At 34.6% G+C, this 25,115-nt stretch overlaps 1 protein-coding gene across 2 annotated transcripts; it reads left to right on the top strand.

Moving 5' to 3' along the window:
* The first annotated feature begins 6,872 nt into the window (after window positions 1-6,872).
* Window positions 6,873-17,177, top strand: LOC18432735 (uncharacterized). 2 transcript variants are annotated; one of them, XM_011624518.3, is made up of 3 exons: window positions 6,873-7,312; window positions 15,617-16,051; window positions 16,716-17,177. In XM_011624518.3, the coding sequence occupies exons 1-3, from the start codon at window positions 6,906-6,908 to the stop codon at window positions 16,753-16,755; spliced, it is 882 nt and encodes a 293-aa protein (XP_011622820.3). In that variant the 5' UTR covers window positions 6,873-6,905; the 3' UTR covers window positions 16,756-17,177. The 2 variants fall into 2 exon arrangements, with proteins under 2 accessions (XP_011622820.3, XP_011622819.3); XM_011624517.3 differs by lacking the exon at window positions 16,716-17,177 and having other exon boundaries at window positions 15,617-16,399.
* Window positions 17,178-25,115: the final 7,938 nt, after the last annotated feature.

Below are 25,115 nucleotides of genomic sequence, written 5' to 3'. Positions count from 1 at the left end.
TATGACATCATCCAAATTAATAGCAAATCCGATAGTGATTACTCAGCCATTGATACAGAGTCACTAGGAAGTGAAATAGAAGATGAAAACTTACTATGGAGCAGTTCAGAAGCAAACCAAGAATCAGACCCTGATGAACAAATGAATGCTTGCTTCTGTAATACCCTTACTAAAGAAGAAAATTTGATTCATGATTTCATAGACAAAATCTCTAACGTAGAGGAAAAAAGAGCATCAATAACTCAAAACATACAAGTAGCTAAGGCAAAAAATAAACCTCCTCAATTAGTGGAACCCCAAGATGAATATTGTTTGTCAGAAATACTTAAAAGAATAAACAAAAAAGAAAATAGACTAAAAGGACCAACTATAGCAGAATTAAAACAGGGAATTAATGAAGTAAAAACTGAAATCCAACAATTAAAAAATAGAATCAGAATACTAGAAATGCTTACTGAATTTTTCGAAGCTGGTTCTGATGAAGAAATAGAGTTTAATGATTTACGTAAGTCTAGTAATAAAATGATCTTCATTGATAAACCTGAATCATCCAGCGAAAATCATTTAAATATAATAGATAAAGTTATTACCCAAAAATGGTATACTTTAGTACGAATAGTGGTAAAAAATGATTACAGTTTTCAATATCTTGCTTTTATAGACTCCGGAGCTGATTTAAACTGCATAAATGATGGGTTAGTACCAACAAAATATTTCGATAAAACTACCCAAATACTAAATACAGCTGACTGAAGTAAACTTCTAATAAATTATAAACTATCAGAAGCAGTTGTATGTAATAATGGTAGTTGCTTTGAAATACCTTTTATTATGGTCAAAGGGTTAAGCCAAGCTGTAATATTAGGAACTCTATTCCTAAATTTACTTTATCCTTTGAAAATAAATAATACAGGAATAGAAGCAAACTTAAATGGCCACAAGAGTAAATTTGATTTCATAGATAAACCAAAGGTAAAGGAAATAAATCAAGTTAAGCAAACTATTAATAATAAGGAAAAATTCTTATGCCATTTAAAAACTGAGATAAAGTATAAACAAATTGAAGATGAGTTGTTACTCCTCGAAGTTAAACAAAAAATCGAAAATATTAAAACCCAAATAGAAAAAGAAGTCTGTAGTGAATTACATAACGCATTTTGGAATAGGAAAAAACATATGGTAAATTTGCCATACGAAGAAGGATTCACAGAAAATAAAATTCCCACAAAAGCAAGACCAATACAAATGAACTCAAAATTACTAGAAATATGTAAAAAGGAAATAGACGAATTACTTCAAAAAAAAAATTTAATAAAGAAAAGCTCATCTCCTTGGAGTTGTGCGGCTTTTTTTGTAGAAAAAGCCTCAAAGAAAAAAAAAGGAGTATCTAGATTAGTAATAAATTATAAACCTCTAAATAAAGTGCTAAAATGGATAAGATGTCCAATACCTAATAAAAAGGATCTACTAGATAGACTACTTAATGCCTGTATATTCTCAAAATTAAACTTAAAATCCGGATACTGGCAGATCCAAATAAATAAAAAGGATAGATATAAAATAGCTTTTAATGTTCCCTTTGGTTAATACGAATGGAATGTAATGCCCTTTGGGCTTAAAAATGCTCCTTTTGAATTTCAAAAAATAATGAATGATGTGTTTAATCCCTATATTAAATTTATGATTGTATATATAGATGATGTTTTGATCTTTTCAGATGATCTTCATCAACACTTCAAGCACATTAATGCTTTCCTGAATGTAGTAAAAAATGCAAGTTTGGTTGTTTCAGCTAAGAAAATTCATTTATGCCAAACTAAGATTAGGTTTTTAGGGTATAATATATGTCAAGGAACTATCATTCCAATTGATAGGGCAATATAATTTTGCCAATAAATTCCCTGATATAATCTTAAATAAAAAAGAACTTCAAAGATTTTTGGGATGCTTAAACTATATTTCTGATTTCCTTGAACAATTAGCAATTATAGCAAAACCTTTATATGATAGATTAAAAAAAAATCCTCCTGAGTGGACCCATGAGCATACTCTTGCAGTACAAAAACTCAAGAGTAAAGCTAAAACATTACCTTGTCTAGGACTATCCAACCCAGATGCCTTTAAAGTAATAGAATGCGATGCCTCTGAACTCGGATTAGGAGGTATCTTAAAACAAAAAATTGGCAACTCGAAACAGCTAGTACGTTATACCTCAAAAGCATGGAATACTACACAACAAAACTATTCTACTGTTAAAAAAGAAATGTTATCCATCGTACATTGTGTTACGAAATTTCAAAGTGATATCTTAAATACTACATTCCTAATACGTATTGATTCTAAAGCAGCTAAAGAAATACTGCAAAAAGATGTAAAGAATCTCGTTTCGAAACAAATCTTTGCCCGTTGGCAAGCGATTTTTTTCTCTTTCGATTTTACTATTGAAAACCTTAATGGTCCCTCTAACTCTCTTCCTGACTTTCTCACTCGTGAGTTTTTGCAGGGGGGCAAAACTCTTGAGGAAGACAACGCCGCCAATCAGCAGTCAATATTAAATATGAATATACAAAATAAAGGAAAAGCCAAAATGGAAATTGTTCCATCGCCATTTGTTGGCTCTCCAATAATGAGTTATCCACCCTCTTCACCTCCTTCACCATCTAGACCTTTGACGATCTACCCAGAATATTCTAGCCAAATAAGTCTGTACCCAAATCCGGTACTTTCCCAGTCACCAATCCCAAATAAAGTATCCTCAACAGGAAAGTCCCAATTTGAGGAAACCATCTTTTTAATAGACTCCTTTATAGAAGATGAACACTGGGCTCTCGACCCAAAAAAAGTTGCAAACATTATTTACTCAATAACCTCAGTCTGTCCAATGGAAATAAAACCAGAGAATGGTATGAAGCCATTCTACTTGAGACAAGATCAATTACTTTAGTTCACTTCTATTAGAGGAATACTAAAATAATTGCCTACTCAAAACTGTAAATAAGAAAAATATTGTTTTATAAGGATTGGGGCTCAGACCCTTTGAGAGGAAGAAAACTACAGGCTCCAGATTTTCATAACAAGTACTACAAATACTTAGAATACACGGATGCCTGGCATAAAATCTTTGCACTCCAAAATATTAATAAGTCCCATACTTGGTTTATCCAAAGAAAAATGCCTGTCACTGAGCCATTTCCAAATTGGTTCAGAAATTGGTTCTTAATTTGGGGATCTGATTCCCAAATCCTCCCAGAAAAATTACAAATAGCCGAGGCTAAGTTTGTAGAATTAATGAAAAAGATCCTAATATAGACTATCGTTTAAACTTCATGGCTATCTATTAGGTACCATGGATTATGAAATAGAAATTCGAAATATCTGAAAATTTGACAAATAATTTTGAATATATCCCAAGATTGGGAAAAAATATCTTTATAAAATAGTGGGATGTGTTTGAAAATAAAGCCCTTGAACCTGAAAGTATAAGGTTAAAGAAAATACTAGGGCAAGCTCCATATGAAAACCTAAATAGTCTTTCAGAATATATTAATAAAATGAAAAAACAAAACCCTGAGGCAACCAAGGAAGAGCTAAAAAGATAACTACTGCAAATTCTTGAAGGAGAAGCAGACGAGGCAGCTATGTCCTCTCAGAATGAAGAAGAAGAAGGAGACTACATAATGGACGATGATGAATTCTCCCAAAGACTCGAATAGAAGCCCGAGGCTCAATAATCATCAGGCGCGATAATCCAAAAGATTCTCATAAGTCCCCATCTCCAAGATATTGACAGCCACCTGTCTCTCTGATGAACAGTACTCCCACTCACCAAAAAGATGAACAATACTCCCACTTACCAAAAGTAAAATACCACCGACAAAATAGGAACAACCACCTGTCCCTCTGAAGATACCATCTGTCCCCTAGCAGAGGCCACCTGTCCCTGCCGACACAAGAAAAGCAACCACTTGCAAAACCATCACCAGTCCACCTGTCCCTGCTGGCATCAGAAAAGCAGCCACTTGTTAAAAGAAGACATGACCATTACAAAATGATGGAAGGCATTTTCAGATCCGGCGATTATAAATAGGAAGACAACCTCCCTGTGAAAAATAAGTCTTGGAAGTCTAGGAATTTCATCTCTCTTTTTCTCTAAGCTCTTTCTCTCTTCCTTTTGTATCTCTTTTTTATTCTTAAAAGTTTCTAAGAAGACTGTATACCTGTGCACCTTCAGTTCTTCATACTTTTCGGGTAACTGTTTCGATTTCAACTCTGCGTAATATCTACTCTCTGATCTCTATAAAATTTTACTGTTTATAGTTTTTCAGTGGTATGATATAAACCACATAGAGTGATATTAGATGTGTGACTGTAATATCACCTCTCTTCCAAGCTATTGCCCTGAAGAATGGAAACTATTTGCTAGTTTTTGTATATGTAATCAGTAAGTCCTGTAACCTTTTCTTGTTAATAAATAGTTATTTACTGTATAATTTGAAATGCAATTAAAATTTATATTTAGCATTAAAATATGAGGAACTACCTTTACTAGATGGATAATTTTAGACATCTCTCCTTTTTCTATATTTGTTATAATACTTGCTTTGATATACTTAGGGTTTAGAATATTTATATAGATATATGCTTGATCTGTATAATTGCACAAAATATTTGATTGCTAAATTGATTATGGGTCTAGTGGTATATATATATGCACCTCAAAATCCATAGGAAAATGTTATTTTAATGTTGAAAAACCTTATAATTGATCATCTCGACAACGAGATGTGTGAATATGAAAAAAAGAAGATTTTTTGAATCCCCGAAATAGTGTATCTTGCAACGCATTATCTAGACCATTATCTTTCAATATTTTCATATGTTTATAGATCTACTTGATTTTAAGTACTTTTGGAGCTTAAATTTTATAATTAGATATGAAAATAGATTTTCAGATAATCCTAAGAATCTTTTATGCCAAAAATATATGTTACGATCAAATTTGGAGGTGCGCCTTAATTAAATTGTTTAAGGTTTAAACCTTATAGAAACCATACCCATATATATATATATATATATACTACTAAAAAGATAAACCACTTAATATTGTAAGGAAAAAACAAACCATTTCTTATTAATAATAATGAGCCGTTCTCCACAATTATAAGAGAGAAACAAAGAAAACCAAAGTCAAAACCTCATATTTGCCTTTCATTGTCAAAAAAATATCTCTCTTAATATGACGATGTATGGGCATATATTCCTTTGCTCAACCAAGACTAAAAAATGGTAAAAAGAATGCAGACAAATAGAACAATAAAACACGAACAACAATTCCCTACATTGATGCTACCATTCTTATCAGGGCTCTTAACCAGACATGACTTTTTTGTTTTTTTGCTAGTTTAGTGGTAGGAATTGAAAACCATACATAATTTAGGAATAAAAAAAAAAGGGAATTTGCACGAAAATAAACTGCTTCAAACTTATTTTCTTGCAGTTTTGGTAGCAGGACTGTAAGAAAAGACACCAGACTCCAATCACAAACAAAAGCCACGTCCCAAAACAATTCCTATCTGCCTTTTAGTGATCTCTCTCTCTCACTCTCTCTCTCTCTCTCTAAACATGACAAGCTTACAGAAAGAGGTCTAACAGAGTGTGCCTTAAGGCTAAGGAGAGGAAAGACTGGAGGGGTTTAGAGAGACAAGCTTAGGGAAACCTAGATATGAAAAGAGGAAAAATTTAGAGAGTACTTTACGTTATAACATTTGTAAAAGCACAGGTAAATAAATGGATGGTGAAGATGGTTGCAACCCAATTTTAATCGCAAAAAAGGTTGCATCCTGGGTAAGGCATTAACCTTATAGTAAGACCACCTTAAAACCCATTGACAAAATGTTTTTGCCATTTTTATGGCTTCTAATTGCTCATCTTGACCAAAGTTATATGGTAAAAAATAGTGCATCTTGTAAAATGATATTTGGTATTGTATATCATGGGACTAGTTATCTTTATTATAAGGAAGTCACAATTATTTCTAGTCATTAAATGCCAAAATAGATGACCACAATAGATGGATTAGGATGTATGACGAAGTCCTAGAAACGTTTTTTTTTTTACTTTGAGTTAATCAATGACACTCTTATAACCACCCGATTTGAAATCTTATGGACAAAAATGATTTTGACCTCCTTATATACAAAAAATAAATGCTCTTTGTGTATATTTTTCATAATATTTAGATCGGTAATTTTCAAAATTTTCTAATGCTTGTAGATGTGCTTGATGTATACCTTTTCTTTGAGTTTTAAATTTTATAATTAAGAATTTTTTTTTGCACAAATCTCCAACGCCAAAACTACATCTTTCATGAAGATTCACTGATGCACCTTATTTTAATTTTTCAAAATTGAGGCACACGCCCAAGATAAAGAAAGAGACAGCACAAGTGGATGTGGATATTATCCAAAGGGATTTGTAAAGGATTTTGGAATCCATAGGTGATGGTGATGGTGATGATGGGGCATTATCAAATCACAACAAAGCAAAGTTAGGGCCCATAAGCGGTATCAAACCAAGTGGATAATAATAATAATAATAATAATAATAATAATAATAATAATAATAATAATAATAATAATAATAATAATAATTATTATTATTATTATTATTATTATTATTATTATTAATTATTGAAATAAAAAATAAAAAATAATAATTGAGGGGAAGGGCATTTTACGGGGTAGGGGCATATTCTCTCATTGGTTCCAAAGCCGAATGAAGGAACGAAAATTTGATTGATGCATTTCATTTCATTTCATTTCACGACGCTCCTCCTCCTCCCTCTCTTGTTTGTGCCTCCCCATTTTCAGACCACACCACCGAATAGACATAACAATAATTTCCAAATGGCCCTTCTTTGTTCTCCACCAGAGATGGCCTCAAGCTTCGCAATTTGCCCTAAAACCAGCAGTTGCAGGAGGAGCAAGAGAGAGAGCAAGTCCAGAAATGGGGTGAACATTAGGGTTTCTTTGGGGCCTGATTGCCGGAGGTTGGGTTCCTCCTGGGAGTTGATGGAGAGAGAGAGAGTTGATGCTGTACAGAGGGAGTTGGGAATGGGGATTTTGGGTGAAGTGTTTGTTTCTCAGCTGAATTTGTTGAGTTCTGTACAGTATGAGCCACCTTCTTCTAAGCAGAAGGAAGGAGGTGACAATAGCAAGCAGGATTACTATGTGAACTTGGGTTATGCCATTAGGACTTTGAGAGAGGATCTGCCCGAGATTTTCTATAGGGAACCCAGTTTCAATATCTACAGGTTGGTTTGCTTGTATGGTTGTTGCCTTCTTCTTTTTCCCTTTCGTAGTTCTTTGCAGTTTACATTCAGTACACACTGTTTGATGATATTATATTCAAGGTTGGTTCTAGAATTGTAGACTAATTTTTTTTTTCAATTATCGCGGTTGCGGGTTGTTGTTTAGTTTTGGTTTTCTATGCTGTGGATTTGTTTCCATTTTTCTTGAATTTCCTATCATTGTTGTTTCTATTGACAGTTGATTTTTAGTAAATCAATGCTATGTTGACCATTTGTGAATGTTTTAGAAAACGTTTCCTTGTGATTTTGTAATTAATGAGTATAGAGAAATTTTTGACAATGGGCATTTGTTATAACCACATATCATGCGAAAATTTGATTCTCCTACGATTTCCAGGCTGCAATATTGTATTTTTTATGATTCTCTGCCTTCCCTGATTGCCGTCTTTCCAAAATCCTCTTATCCTAGAGGTATTCCAAATTCCTGATATCCTGGAGGTATCACATGCTTTTCTCACCAACCAATCAATGCTCATCTACCCATGCATGTATTGGACTACCCTTTTCCATAATTGTTTAGTGTTATCCCCTAACATCTGTCACCATTTACCAATCAAAGGCCTGATTTGTCTCCCTTAATCTTCATATACTCAAACCACCTTTGCTTTTCTGTTTACATACTTGAGCCCATTCCACCAAATGTAAAATCTCTCAGTCTTCTTTTATGTTAGTGTTTCAAAAAATGCTAGGCGGCATCTAGGAGGCCCAGGGGTCCAGGCCGCCCAGGGCCTAGGCGGGTGCCCAAAACCTGGGCGGCCCAGTAGAAAAAACAAAATGTCTTTATAGTATAACTTTATAACACATAAGAGTTATGGATTTAGGGCACATCAAATGTATAGTCCACACATTCCTCCATACTCCATGAGTCCATAGTGTGATAGTCCACTAAATCTAAATATCAGAGGGTGATGTTTAGATCAATTTCTTGTAACTTTGAGAAACCATTCGATCTTATGGAAATCACCAAAGACTAGTTTTTTGGGATTTTTCTTTCTCTAAAACAGGCTCTAATGGAGATTAGGTTTCAAATGAACCTAAAAACCACGGTTTTACCCCTTTAGCATTACAAAAAAATAAAAAAAATGTCTTCAACGAGGGGCATTTCCGGCCCTGCTTGGTGGGGCGCAAGCCCTATGCGGCCACCCAGGGCTGGGTCCGCCTAGGTGGATTCCCTGGCGCCTAGGTGGGTGCCTAGGTGGATTCCCTGGCGCCTAGGTGGGCGCCTAGGGACAACCCGCCTAATTTGGCCGCCTAGACCTAGGTGAGGTGCCTAGGCCTTTTGCACCGCCTAGGCGTTGGGTGGTCCGCTTTTTAAAACACTGTTTTCTGTTGAGAAAGGCAAATGGTGACTGCTTCCTTAGATTCTGCATAAATCGTTCTTACGATGGTCCTTGTGCTTGATTGTTGTTTATGTTTTTGACCTATGAAATTTGCTGGTGCTTCATTGTTGTTTATGTTTTTGACCTATGAAATTTTTAATTTTTATTAATGCTTAAAAACACGAAGCGAGGCATGGAACTAGTTGGGGGGTCTGACGTGACTCGCAGAGTCCTAAATCTGAGTGGTAAGACTGGGACCAAAATCCCGTAATAACTCGGTCAAGCCTCAGTCGGACTCTTGTGTACTAGGTCGATCTTGTGTTATGCAAGTTGGGGTCATCCGGAACTGCCGAGGTACCGTTCCAAGTGTCTTGGGTTAGGATATACACTGGTTGTTTCTCTATAATGAACTGTTGATAACTGTTCAAAGGGGCTACTTTGTGCCCAATAAACTGGATTCAAATCTCATATTGATGCTCACAGCAGTAACATCATTACTCCAATTTTATCAAACCCAACTTGATCGAAATCCAAGAAATTCTTTTAATGCCATGTAATATACAACCTGGTTCTCCTTTGACCTGGTGTGGTGTTGATGGATGTCAAGAGTTGTTGAGTCTTTCTAGGGGACCTTGTGGTCTGGTTGAATTAGGAATATTTGAGATGGGTGAGCCAAAAAATATGAAAGAAATTGATTTATTGAGTACTTTGCTAGATGTTGTGGATCAACTAACAAACAATGTGAAAGAACCTAGATGATGTAGATGGTGTTGGTCTTCAACTGATGTTGTTTGCAAGAAGAATGGTTTTTGTTAGACTCAATTACCTTTGGTTCTTTTTTTGAAGCATGAGGCCCCATTGCTTATTGAGTATGTCATAATAGACATGCTCCTTGGAAACCTTTAAGATATTTCCCTGATGTGGTTGTGAGTCATATGTCATATCACTCTTTACACCTTTCAGTGTCACTCAATTCTTTTTTTGTTCAAAATTTTCTTTTAGAAAAAATGAAAAGCTGATTTGGATGTCTACATGTGAGAGAGATGTGGATGAAGGAATGAATCATGTATAATGTTGTATTCTGATTCACCAAGTTGTGTGTCTAAAATAGGCTTGTTGTTATATACTAAATCTCATCTTACACTTTACTTGAGCATAAATGCCTCTGAGCTAAAATATTGATCTACTAATCTCGGGTCTATAGAACTTCTTATATATCGAGGGCTCCCTAACCAATACTCTTTGAGCATAGGTATAATCATGAAATGTTCTCCTTCATGTTGGTGCACTGACATCTGAGAATTAACTTACCTTGATTATATTGTAACCTTGTACTATTTATGTCCTTGGTGAACGTGCATACTAGCTGACTGACCTCTAAATTTTACATGAGGATTACCAATCGCCTTGGTTATTACCTTTTATTTAGCATTATGGTACTCTCTTTTATGTGCTTGTTCGCTTACCGATGACTCGGTTTGAGAAAATAAGCATTGATGGTCGGTGTTGTAGTGTATCTCTACTGGGCAGTTGACCTAGTTCTCACTATAATATCTTTCAGCATGTCAAGTTACATGCCATATACATCATTGCCATGTATTCCCACCAGGGAGCTTGGAAAAGTACATCGTGGATCTTGTCACATGGCCCCCATACAGAATCTGCATTGCAGCACTTGGGTAAATAACATGGTCTCCTATTAAAGAGCACAAAGGAACAAGTTCTCCTACTTGACAATAAGAGAACCTCACCTATTATGGGCTTTGAGATGCCTCAGAATATGATGCAGAAGATTTATGTGAGTAGTGGCACGTGCCTGAGCTGATTGACCACACCGTATTTGGTGCTCAAGTGAGTGATGGTTCGATAAGTGAGCCATCTCACTAGGTTTTTTTGATATCTTTGATTATCCTAGGTGGGCTTTCCAGTGTGAAATTTGAAGTCATGTGCTGGCCTAGGTAGGCCACTCAATGGGTTTGGTGGTAACTTTTCACTCCTTTTAAAGATCAAGAGCATACTTCCCATGTGAGATGAGGGTACCTTTACTAGATTTGTCTTCTATGCCAAGGAAAAACACAATTTCCATTGTTCTTTTAGGACGAGTTTGGACAGCCCCTCTAGGGATGTTCTTCTTTTAACTATTATGGAATAAGTAAAAAGCATATATTTGTTTTCATTTTATTTGATTCATTTATCCACAAGTGGGGTTCCAAAAGCGACAGACACAAACCACTTGCACTGGTATCTCTGCACAAGTGGAGGAAAATAACATTACAAAACCCTTTCAGTGGTCCGTCGAAACTGCTCTTTAGGGCGAAGGCCTTTCTGATTTGAGTTTTCAATTCCACTACAGACTGTGGGTCATCACCTGTAAGTCCAATATACAAACATATACTAGTATCATGATAATCTGCCTTCCCTTTTGACAACTATGGAATAGCCACTATTCCTCCTTTTGAGGCTGATAAGCAGTGTTGTTAAATTCGCTCTGCTTCGGACAACGCACCCGAAGTCTTCGAGTTTCCCCTAACCACTGAAGTGAAGCAAATAGCAAACTTGTGATTTTGTTAGTTTCGGCATGATATTTCGTCATCCAAAACAAAATTGCGGCCTCATTCTAAAACTGAAAAACTAATTCTTCAAGGAGAGAGAGAGAGAGAGAGAAAGAGAGAGAGAGAGAGAGAGAGAGAGAGAGAGAGAGAGCACAGAGCCCCCCCAAGTCCAACTACTACGAGGCTCGTGTGATGCCAAGGGTTCACCTCCCACCTGGCACCATCCCTGGTTATCCTCCGTTTCAACAGTTACCAACTTGCCCCAATCTCTCTTGTCTTTGTAAAATTCCATGACTGTCCTTAATTTTAATTAAAATAAAATAAATTGATTTTCAAGCCCCCTCTTCATCATATGAGTTATATCCTCATGCTATAAAATAAATTGAATGCGTTTTTTTCTTTTCTTTTTTTTTGGATATTTTTTATTTCTGTTTTCTTTATTGTTTTAATATATTTTATATATAAATATACATTTTATTTATATTCAATTTTGAAAAAAAAAGGTCCAAAGTCTTCCCCCAAATTGACCGAAGCACCGAATTGCTTCATTTTTCTGACCAAACTGAAGAAGGTTCCAAAGAGAATCTAACAATACTGCCAATAGGCGTCATCTCATCATTAAAGTTCTCAAGTCAGCTGCCAAACCCCAGGATTTCCTTCATGTATACTTCTTCCAAGTCTCCATGGATGACTACATTGTACATGGGCCACTTGTTTGTTGCTTTGGCTAAGATAGTCTTGGCACTGGGCGAACTTGGGAAAGAGAACTCTCATGGTATGCGTTGATCAAAAAAGAAAAGGCTGTCATGGTAAACAGCACATACCCTTGGTTACAAGCCGTTCTTTATTTCTTGATTGACATGATTTAAACCCCAGCTCTATACCAATCTGTAACTAATTACATTTTTCTTCTGGGTAGTGCTACAGTGCCAAGTGTCATTTCTTAAAGGGCTTGAATTTCCTCCTCAATTCCCCTCATCGATTCAAGATGGGCATTGATTTCAGTATAATAAGATGTCAAAATGTTTATTTTTTTTTTTTTGTCAAGATGTACTTTGTTTCATTCATTAAAAAATTTGTGTGCCTGTATTTTTTTTTTTTTTGAATCTTGTAACATTGTATTAAAAGGATGGTATTTACAATAACTCTGGGAGCAAGCCGGGAAACCCAAACAAAGGGGGGGAGAATCTACATTCCAAACAAAGAATATAAGACATGACTGAAAGCAAATAGATACAATAAAAGGAAGATAAAAGAAAAACAAACAACCAAAGAACCAAGAAAGCGATTATCAGGCTGGCAATTTTAGTGCGGTGTTTGCTTGGCTCTTTGTTTAGCTAGATTGTCAGCCTACTGGTCGGCCTCCCTCCAGATATGCACCCATAAAAGAAAAATAAGATATGCATGCATGCTTTCATGTATAAAATGGAGCCTGCACATCCAAGACTCAATCAGAAAATGAGAACTGTATGAAAATCCTCATCTCTATTACCTATGAGTGACTCAATCTTATGCTAGTCATATCTGCCACCATAACAAGTTCCTGAAATGGAAGATTTCTGAATCCTTTTTTGTGCTAATGTGTCCACCACTTTGTTTGTTCCCTGCAAATGTGTTGGACTTCTATGGTTATCCTTCTCATGTGGTAAAAAACCTGATCAAATAAGCTACTCAATGCCATGGACATTTCTCTTCCCCTTCACTGTAGGTCCAATTATGAGGGCCTAGGCCTCATCCTCAATATTGTTATGTCGTTGCAAAGGGAAAAGATAAGTTAGAAAGACTTTTTCTTGATCATTTTTGGTACATACCAGGGTTGCCTTTGGAACTCCCATAAAAATCTACTTAACAAATACAAATGGGAGTCCCAACTGTCTGTCTTATAGATACCCCCCTCAAGGGTGTTTCATTTTATGATATATGAGGTTGTTGAAATTTCTGTGCGAACTGAAATTTCTGTAGCTCCCTTACTGTTGGGGGGTGGAGAGATAAAAAGTCAAGTGTACAAATCTATTGTGCTTAAGTTATTTAGATATGGTACATGAAGAACAAAGATGTTAAACTTGAATGCGCTATAAATAGGGCATATCATACTCGAAATGTATCATTACACTGTATGTGGACACCGTATGTCCATAGAGTAAATGAATGATGCTGCTAGTCTTGTATCCCGTAAATTGTCATTTGAAAAAGGGTCATTGAATAAAACAGAAGGGTTTTGCTTCTGTGACCTGTCATATGGTAATCTAGTTGGACTTTTGGCTAAATGTAGTACGATGGAGACTCTTTTGTTCATCAGATTCATTTATATATGGAGAGGATTTCACCATCCCTTAAAGAATATAAATGTTTTTTGGCTTCTTTGTAGCCAAATTGAATCCAATTTAGTCCGGCTCAGAAATGGTACACAAAGAAAATGTTTTTTCAATGTTTCATCCAATCTTCTTGTGCTCTGACAGCAGGTTAGAAAAGGTTTTTTTTTTTTTTTATACTTCAAATTTTTATATGTAAGTCTCATTTGATTATGAGATAATCTACAAAACTGTCTATTATTATCTTGGGGAATCTAGAGAAAATATGACCTGATGGCCTTAATCATGGTATAATCACTGATTGGACAAAAACGTTATAAAAAATACGATGTCCTAATTACAAAATTGGGAAGAGTGGTTAATCACTTGGAGAAATAATTTAGTTGGATCTTGTAGCTCCCACCCCCACTAAAGTGTGCCAATTAATTATGTTCTGCCCATGATAATTGCTGAATGCAGCCAATTGTTTCATTACTAAGTTAAGGTTCCATATGATATGATATTATGCTTCATGCACTAAAAAAAGTATTGATACTTCACAACATTAGCGGGGGAGAGTTGCCTGTGTACAGCAACATAAGAAACAGCTTGGCCGTTTGTATTTATTAGAAGCTATGAATTGGGGGAGCTTGATGTGGGTCAGCTTCTTGAATGATGATGATCTTAGCTTGTGGCAAAATGGCTGTGGCAGCTCCAATGGAGAATATGAAATAAAGCTGAACCTTGTTGTAATATTGGCCGGTGATTCCATGTATTTTACTACCTTGGTCAAGAAGATACATGGTTATTCTCAGATTCAACGAAGAGCTTTTTAAGGATCCTAATGGCTGTAGAATCTCTGTTGAACAAGGATACTTTTTGCGTGTCACATGAATCCGAAAATGCATGATTTCTTAGCGTTCGGTGATTCCGTTGCTCAATAAATGACTTGCTTCTCTGAGGAAGCGAGGTTTACATATGCATAATCTTTTTAAGTAGCCATATTGGTTTTTTAACACTGGGGGGACAATTGAAAAGAAACTTGAAGGCCTTACAAACTTTAACCCTTCCTGGACCACACCCCTAGTTGTGAAAGGAGATTCCTCCAATATCATCTCTTGGGCTTTGGGTGTATCCGCCCCTCCCTGGGGCCTCATTTCTGTTTTTGATGAAATCTTCAACATTTGCAGGCAAATACAGGTCTGTTGGGTGCATATCTTGCATGAGGCCAACCACAGTACCGACGCACTCACTCAAGAAGGCGCTGCCCAGGTGGATGACTGAGGATTTTGTCCGCAGATGGCTCTTATCTCCTGTTTTTTGTACTCCATGATTTGTATAGCAGTTTTTGACTAATGCCACCATCTCGTTGGTTTTGTATAGCGCACCCATGTTGTGGGTAGCCTATTGTTTGGTATAGCGTTCCCATGTTGAGGGTAGCCCATTTTTTGTATCTTGTACTAAATCCTTACTCAATACATAGGCAGCATATTATTAAAAACAAAGAAAAGAAAAGAAAAGAAACTTGAATATTTACCAGACATTGCTGTAGTTGCTTGCTTGCTTGCATGCATGACAATTTATTTGTGCTGTAGATTCCTTGTTTCTTCGTGAAGAAAGAGTTACATATATTTTCTTTATCTATAGACATCCAGTACTTGTTTTTGACTGAAATTTCCCAATGTTGTTGCCTATTGTCATCTTTCTGTATCATGATTTTTTCTAGGTTTGTTTCAATTTCAACATTTCATGCATTAATGTCATCCAATTAGTTTCTTTTGAAAAGTCCCACTGAAATTTCAATTTACTAGAAACAAAGAAAAGAAAAGTCCTTCTGAAACAGTCAGAAATTTGGAGCATTAGCCCTTGATCTCCCCTGCAACTTAAACCAAGCCTTTTCCATTCATCGTATGAAAATAGAGGAAACAAGATAAATGACAGACTAATGCAAGAGCAAATATTATAATGAACTATGAAGGTCTTGTAAATTAAGTATTACTTTTTGCCTTTCCACATCTATTACTGATTTTCTTTCACATCACTTCAAGATTTGCATCTTAATATGGCCTCCCTTTGTGTGAGCAGGGATGACATTGTCTTCAAAGATCGTCTGAACACCTTTGGAGGTATTGACAACTATAAGCTCATCTTCAGGGCCTTGCGCTTCTATGGAAGGATCTTCTTCAAGGCATTGTGGATTGATCTCCACACCGTTTGGCAGCCTGTTGAGAGCACAATCATGATCAGATGGACAGTCCATGGCATCCCTAGGGTACCATGGGAGAGCCAAGGCAGGTTTGATGGCACATCAGAGTACAAACTGGACAAAGATGGAAAAATCTATGAGCATCGCGTTGACAACTTTGCTCTTAATTCACCTCCCAAGTTTCGAGTTTTGGGTGTGGAGGAGCTTATACAGGCACTTGGCTGTCCTTCAACCCCGAAACCAACTTATTTCGAGATAATACCTGTTTCATTTACAACGTACATGTCATATTTTATGTGGTTCACTTGGGTGAGGTATTATCTTGCTCTCTGTATAACCCTATGTTGGATATGTGCAGTCGCTTGAGAGTCCTTTTTTTAAGGCATTGTACCACCCATTATGTGGGTTGATATGTTTTTTTTACAGTTTTGGTCAAAATCTTTGGGGCATCACAATAGAGCATATGCATCTCTGTAAATGGGAATTTATACTAGATGTATATAGTTAAAAGTGAGATACCATCCTGATCAATGTGAAATGCTGTCTGGGATGTGGGCAGCAAGGCGAGGTTGCCTGTGGACTTGGAGAAAAGTATACAATACTGTAAAGTAACTGAGCATCGACTTTGATTGCTTATGTGTATTTAGTACTGCTTAACTGTCCATGAGGATTCTCTCTTAGGCGAAAACTCAATGTCATTGTCAGAACCCATTTTCCATATTCATTATACCATGAAGGGCATTGCTTCCTGATTGGATGGTTTTTCATTTGGCATTAGCAAAAGTTCCTTCTTAAATGTTTGTTTCATCGATGAGAAATCTGAGCTGGACTGATATGAACCCCCATCTATGGATGTGTGACTAAGGATATATCATTAGTCACCCTTCCCCATGTTGGTGGAAATCATAGTTGCCCATTGTGCAGAATTCGTTTGCTGTATTTACGTGGGTGAGTTTGCTTTTTAAATTACTGTTGCAGGAAAAGCAATTCTAAGCCTATGCAAAGTCACACAAAGTAAAGCTGCTAACAGAAAAATGGTTCAGCCTGGTGTGAAGTGACTTCTGCCATGGCCTAAGTGCACAGGAGCCTGCAAGACATATCGTAATGTTAACAGCTACCATGGTGGGATCGTTCGCAAATGCGCAAGCAGCCGTTGCAGTGGAAATGTTGCTGTCCCCTTGCAGATTGGGCCCAATGAATCATGTGAATTGTTTCAAGGAACATGGATTTGTGTGACACCTGCCTCTCTTCAGTTTTTTGCACAGCGTGTTGTGTGAGGCTTACTTCTATATTATCATCTCTAGAGCTTGTTTATGATGGGGTTAACAACATTTAGATTGATGTCATTGTGATACATAAGATTCTCTTACCTTTTCTTCTCCCATGCTTGTAACCCGATTTCTTTTTGCATGATACCAAGATGTCTTGCATGGTTTTGCAGATCCTGTTTATAATATAGGAGCCCAGGATGTCTTCTCCAAAGCTGCATATTAAGCCAACATCGGAAATGGAGGATGTTTACATAAAACTTGAACAATCAAATAAGATGCATTTTGAAACCCTGTCAAAAGATGTAGTTTTGGTGCTAAAAGCTTTTACATTAGTCAAAAACTCAATTTTGGCTCCCAATTTTGAAATTTAAAGCTCCGAAAGTGGTGAAGATCGAGTAAACATTTAAACTTGAAAATGGATGGCTTGAGATAATGTGTTATAAGATATATTATTTTTAGGACGTAACATCTTTTTTTTATATCCATACATCTCAATGTTCAAATGATCAATCCAATTATCAATTGGAGAATTTTCTAATAGATTTTTGGTTGCAATATATATATATATATATATAGGGATAATCTAAACTTTACAACCCTTCAAATTACAAAGGTTAAAGATATATAGACTTATGAAGGACGGATTTATTAATTTTAGAGTATATATTTTAAAAAAAGTTATTTTTTTTTTCGTATCTTCATCATTAAGTAAAGAGAAGTTTGAAAATATTATTGCAAGACAAAGGGTATTTTTGTCATCTTCATAAATGGTAAAGTTGAAATTTTAGTAAAAGACAATGACACTCTACAAATAAATTTTTAGGACACAAATTTTTAAAATGCTATTGTATTTTTGTAAAAATTTCAAATTTTTTTTTTGCTTAATGGTTAAGTTACCTATTAAAATAATTTTTTAAACAAAGAGTGATATCTTTTTGATAAATGCACCCATCACAACTTTTTTTAACTTTAACCTTTGTATTTTGAAAGGTTGTTAGCTCTAGACAAATCCACACACACACACACACACACACACACACACACACACACACACACACACACACACACACACACACACACACACACACACACACACACACACACACACACACACACACACACACACACATATATATATATATATATATATATATATATAGGGAAAAGATCCTGTCAGCCCAATGGCGTACTGTTACAGTAAACGCCAACAGTCCAGATTGAATTTGAGCCGATATGACGATCTAGGATGTCCGGTAGCGTTTGAATTTGAATTCTTTTTCTAAAAATTGGAATGATCTGAAATTTGAAGCTTATATACATAAAAAATAGGTAAATTTTTGAAAAATATAAAAAAATATTTTACATGAAAAATTGACCAAAGTACCTTTGTAAATTTTTGGGAGATTTTGGTAAATTTTATTCTGCAGATTTTTTTTTATATATTTTTATTAGGTGCTCCTTGATGAGAAGAACATACACCTAAAAACTTCAAGTGATTTGAATTTCTAAAAAAAATTAAAATTCAAACACGAAAAGGACCGTCAGATCAGCCCAGGTTCAATCTGGGCAATTGGCAGTCAACTAGCGGACATATGAATCCACTCCCATATATATATATATATATATATATATATATGTATAACAATGATCCAATGCAATGGTTGTATCATAGTATAATGCAACGACATTTCTAGAAAACCATGTTTGTGGTATTTCTATGACCTCAAATTTTGCACACACCCTTCATCTCAATAATCAATCCCCCCCAATTTGAACCTTAGATATGGTTAAAATGAGTCCCCTTCAAAAACGAATCTAGACCATTCATTTTGTGAATTTCAAGATCTTAGCCTTTATAAACTCAAAATCATTATTTTTATTTTTTAACATTGTTCATCTAATGATAATAAAGCCATCCAAAAAAATTGGAAATGAAAAAATCCTTCCAAGGCCTAGATCTAAGTATCTCACCAAAATGAACGTCCTATGTTAATTGGGTTAAAAAAATACTTTCTAGGTTGTGTTTTCAAATTTTTCTTTCTTTATGATTGTTCATTAGAAGAAAAGAGTGTATATTTCAAAATTTGGATCAAACAAATGGCCATAAGATGGTTTTTTAAGGTTGTTGCATCATATTACTATATAACGGTTGCATGAAATCATTGCTTATATATATATATATATATATATATATATATATATATATATATATATATATATATATATATATATATGGGAAAGTCTTAAAAATACCTATAGGCGAATTGCTACAGTGTTTCACCCCCGTCAGTTTTGACTAAAAACCGCCACCGGCCTACGGGAGCCGTGGCGGTCCTCTTATATTTTTTGCGTCAATTTTACGTGGAAAATCCTGTTACGGACATAGCTATGTTTGTGGCGGTCTTTAATCCACGTTGTCAGAAAAAATCAGACAGTGCCGAGCCTATGAGAAAAAATATTGTTCACTTTTGCTCATAGGTGTTTTGTAGTCGCTTATATATATATATATATATATATATATATATATATATATATATATATATATATATATATATATATATATATATATATATGGGTGCGATTTGTATCGAACCTATGCTCTAAGCAATCAAATTAGAGCATATCTTCAAATGGTGTCGAGAACTGTGGTTTCAATATTGAAAAGTCTTTGCGATACCCTTAAAATATAGTTTCATATTTATTTATAAAGTTTAAAGCTTCAAAAATAGTGTAGATCGACATATCTATGAAAACTTAAAAATCTTGAAAATTGACGGTCCAAAAATGCGCTACAAAATACACTATTTCCAAAACTTGCAATTTATTTTTTTCTCATGTCCATGCATCTTGATGTCTAGATGATCAATTTGAAGATATTTGGGCATCAAAACAACATCTTCTAGTGAAATTTTTGAGGTAGGCTCAAATTTGAATATATATATATATATATATATATAGAGGGAAAAGATCCTGTCAACCCAATGGCGTACTGTTATCAGTAAACGCCAACAGCCCAGATTGAATTTGAGCCGATATGACGATTCTGGATGTCCGGTAGCGTTTGAATTTGAATTCTTTTCTAAAAATTAGAATGATCTGAAACTTGGAGCGTGTGTACATAAAAAATAAGTAAATTTTTGAAAAATATAGAAAAATATTTTCAATAAAAAAATTGACCAAAATACCCCTAAAAATTTTTGGGAGATTTTGGTTAATTTTGTTCTGCAAATTTTTTTATATATATTTTTATTAGGTGCTCCTTGATGAGAAGAACATACACCTAAAATTTCAAGTGATTTGAATTTCTAGAAAAAAATTAAAATTCAAACATGAAAAGGACCGTAAGATCGGCTCATATTCAATCTGGGCCATTGATAGCCAGCTAGTGGGCGTATTGAATCCACTTCCATATATATATATATATATATATATATATATATATATATATATATATATATATATATATATATATATATATATATATATATATATATCGAACAATGATTCAATGCAACGGCTGTATCATAGTATAATGCAACGACACTTCTAGAAAACCATGTTTGTGGTATTTGTATGACCTCAAATTTTCCACACACTCTTCATCTCAATAATCAATCCCCCCCAATTTGAACCTTAGATATGGTTAAAATGAGTCCCCTTCCAAAAACGAATCTAGACCATTCATTTTGTGAATTTCAAGATCTTAGCCTTTATAAACTCAAAATCATTATTTTATCTTTTAACATTGTTCATCTAATGATAATAAAGCCATCCAAAAAAATTGGAAATGAAAAAATCCTTCCAAGGCCTAGATTTAAGTATCTCACCAAAATGAACGCCCTATGTTAATTGGGCTAAAAAAATACTTTCTAGGTTGTGTTTTCAAATTTTTCTTTCTGTATGATTGTTCATTAGAATGAAAAGAGTGTATATTTCAAAATTTGGATCAAACAAATGGCCATAAGATGATTTTTTAAGGTTGATGCATCATATTACCATATAACGGTTGCATGAAATCATTGCTCATATATATATATATATATATATATATATATATATATATATATATTTATTTATTTATATATATGGGAAAGTCTTAAAGATACCTATAGGCGAATTGCTACAGTGTTTCGCCCCCGTCAGTTGTGCCTAAAAACCGCCACCGGCCTACGGGAGCCGTGGCGGTCTTCTTAGATTTTACGTGAAAAATCCTGTTACGGACATAGCTATGTTTGTGGCGGTCTTTAATCCACGCTGTCAGAAAAAATCAGACAGCGCCGAGCCTATGGGCAAAAATACTGTTCATTTTTGCTCATAGGTGTTTTGTAGTCTCTTTATATATATATATATATATATATATATATATATATATATGGGTGCTGTTTGTATAGAACCTAGGCTTTAAGCAATCAAATTAGAGCATATCTTCAAATGGTGTCGAGAAACGTGGTTTCAATATTGAAAAATCTTTGCGATAGCCTTAAAATATAGTTTCATAGTTATTTATAAAGTTTAAAGCTTAAAAAATAGTGTAGATTGACATATCTATGAAAACTTAAAAATCTTGAAAATTGACGGTCCAAAAATGCGCTACAAAATACACTATTTTCAAAACTTGCAATTTATTTTTTTCTCATGTCCGTGCATCTTGATGTCTAGATGATCAATTTGAAGATATTTGGGCATCAAAACAACATCTTCTAGTGAAATTTTTGAGGTAGGCTCAAATTTGAAGATATTTGGGCATCAAAACAACATCAGAGGTATTTTGATCAATTTTTTTCACGAATTATTTTTTTTATATTTTTATTAGGTGTGCCTCACTAAGATGTACATACGTTCCAAATTTCAGATCATTCTGATTTGTAGAAAAAAAACTGGAAAATGAAACACTATCAGACAATAGTGACCGTACGATGAACTTTGGATGATTATGAGGGTGGGAGAAATCACTATTCATTTTCGCCTACAGACGTTGAGAAGACTTATATATATATATATATATATATATATATATATATATATATATATATATATATATATATATATATATATATATATATATATATATTTTAATTGCTTTCCAAATTTTTCTGTTTCATTAACAGACCCAAATATATTAACTATAAATTTGAAAACTCATGGATTTAACATGACACATGGTTCTCATAATTTAGCAATAGTATACAGAATTTATTATAAAGTAATGAATACCCTCTGTCATAATATTATGCAAGTTGATAAGAAGGATCAAACTATATTATTCCAAACTAATATAGAAAAATCAAATACGATTATACCAAAAACCATTACTTGGTCCGATATTATTCTACCTCAATCATGGGCATACAAAATGCAAACCAGCCCAGAGAAGTACCTATGAATAATATTCCAAACCAAATAATAGCACATCAAGATGAAAATATTGAAATAAAATTTCAACAGCCTATAGTATAGGATGATATAATATTAATAGAAAAAGAAATAAAACCCCATTAATACCTGCTAGAAAATCTTATCATACTACTCCCGATGTTATAATACTTCCTTCTTCATCAATACCTACAACATCTTCAGACTTGCAATTACAAGGAGTCAAAAGAACAGCTGATCATGCAATCATTCCCACGTATACTTCTGAACCTGACATAGCTGAATTTCAAATACTTACATTACAAGTAGAAGTTGATGATGATGAATATGATATAAATAATGAGGATGCACATTTAGAAGCATACGTAGCTGCTAAATTAGAAAGAAAAAAGCGAAAAATAGATATTAATTATATCAAACAAGATTATCTTGCTCCAGAAAATCAGGGTATTAGGGAATGGTATCTTAAAACCTTCCAACCCAGGTTAATAGTATTATTCTATAAAAAATATAATAAATTTCTGAAAAAAGAAAGAGAAACAAAAGGATTTTTTATATAGTTACAAGAAATATGTACTCAATATAAAATAAACATTCCTCAATTTAATACTCTTCAAACCATAGAAGAAAAAACATACATTAGTACGGATGGTACTACTACTGCTGGTACACACCCTCCTAAAAAAAGTATAATACTAAAACGTGCAATAACCTCGTTAAGTAAAGGAGAACCGCCACAATCCCTATATGATATTATTGCAACATCATATAAAGTTCTACCAAAAGAAATAGGTAAAAAACAAGAACTAATACCTCATATAGTGGAACAAAATAATTATACCAATTTATATATGCAATCTTTAGGAAAACAAGCAGAACGTATAGAAAGATTAGTTACTCCTCAAACTAAGGGAATAACTCCTTCTATCCCTAAAGCAGTTTTGTTTAAACCTCATCCAGAATTAAATAAAAATAAATTCCATATCAGAGAAAATAATAAAACACTAATGGACCAGTTAATATCTAAATTAGCCCAATTAGATATCAAAGGAATCCCTTCTCCTAAACTCAGTATTCCTATACCAGTATCCAGTATTCCTGTACCTTTACCAACTATCCCAGAATCTTTAGATAGGGAAAAAACAAAAATACCGGAGCATGAAACTATGATGCTCCAAGAAGAGGAACCAGTGATAGAAGATAGCTGTAGTGCTAGTGATAGTGGTGAATCGTCGTTGGCGTCAGTGTTGCCCCCCCTGCAAAAATTCACGGGTTAAAAAATCAGGAAGAGAATTAGAAGACCCGGGAAGGTGTTCAATAGTAAAATCAAAGGCAGAAAGTATAGCCTGCCAGCGAGCAAATATTTGTTTGGCAACAAGGTTTTGAACATCTTTTTACAAAATATCTTTGGCGGCTTTGCAATCAGTTCGAATAAGAAACTGTTGATTGAGAATATCACTTTGAAATTTGGTAACGCAATGGACAATTGCAAGTAATTCTTTTTTGACCATAGAATAGTTTTGTTGGGTTAGATTCCAAGCTTTAGAGGTATACCTGAGTAGTTGTTCATGACCATCGATACGTTGTTTGAGGATACCCCTTAATCCCAACCTAGCACTACAGCTCTTTGCAGCTAATAATAATAATACTTTGTCCAATCCACCTACTCTCATGGGCTCTCGTAGCAATTCCTCTCGCAATGAGAAACACCCTTTGACAATAATACCATTTGAAGGTGAGAACCCGCCTTTGGCAACCCTTTCACTTTCTATCTCTCCTGTTCACCAAATAACTTATCCAGATACTAATACATCCACTCCGGCCTATACTCCAGCTCAATCAAAATCAAACCAAAGGCCTAATGTTCCTCGCTTTGCATACATTGAACGAGCCTATCTTATGGATATTACAATAAATGACCATCATACTAGTATGGATCCTATCAAACTTGCTCCATTATACCTTATAAACCATTTGAATCCAACCAATGGAGTCAAAACTCGTGAGTATTATGAAGCCATTCTTATAGAAACAGGATCCATCTCTATTGTCCATTACTACCAACAAAATACTAGAGTAATTGCATATTAAAAAATCCAGATCAAGAAATTGCTTTCTTATGATGAGTGGGATTGCAATTCTGCTCAAGGCAAAAAATTACATAATCCTGATTTTTCATACAAATATTACAAGTATGCCGAGTACATAGAAGCATGGCATAAAATGTTTTATTACTAAAATCCAAACAACACTCATAGTTGGTATATTCAGTTTTGTTTCCCCATTTTCGAAAGATTCCCCAACTGGTTTAAAAATTGGTTTTTAGTTTGGGGATCAACTACTGCAATTTTACCTCCTGCTTTCCAAAAAGTGCAGGAACAATTCGTTATATTCAATAATAGTGATGATAATACAGACAATCACCTATACTTTGTGGCACTATACCAACTCCTGTGGATTATGAAATGAGAATACTCAATCTCTGTTAATAATACAGCCGACCATACTTATATCCTACGTTTGGGAAAAACCATTTCAGTAAAATGGTGGGACATCTTCAATATGGATCCCACAACCATAGTTCCCAAACACATACCTCCACAAAACCTATATATAACCCCAGTCCAAGTGGACATAATACAGCCAATACTTCCTTTGACTTCCCCACATATTTGAGAAATATGCTACAATCAAACCCTAATGCTTCCAAAGAAACCTTGGAACAACAAATGAA

This window comes from Amborella trichopoda, chromosome 1, assembly GCF_054954075.1.
Source record: "Amborella trichopoda isolate Santa Cruz 75 chromosome 1, AtrichopodaSantaCruz75HAP2 v2.0, whole genome shotgun sequence".
Taxonomy (NCBI): Eukaryota; Viridiplantae; Streptophyta; class Magnoliopsida; order Amborellales; family Amborellaceae; genus Amborella; species Amborella trichopoda.
Note: the sequence above shows the minus strand (reverse complement) of the source record. Positions and strands in the feature narration are given on the sequence as shown.

What these genes read in the sequence shown, in the direction of transcription:
- LOC18432735 (XM_011624517.3), top strand. Translation starts at nt 6,906, where the DNA reads ATGGCCCTTCTTTGTTCTCCACCAGAGATGGCCTCAAGCTTCGCAATT. An exon ending in CCCAGTTTCAATATCTACAG is followed by an intron (nt 7,313 to 15,616) that starts GTTGGTTTGCTT and finishes TTGTGTGAGCAG; the next exon opens with GGATGACATTGTCTTCAAAG.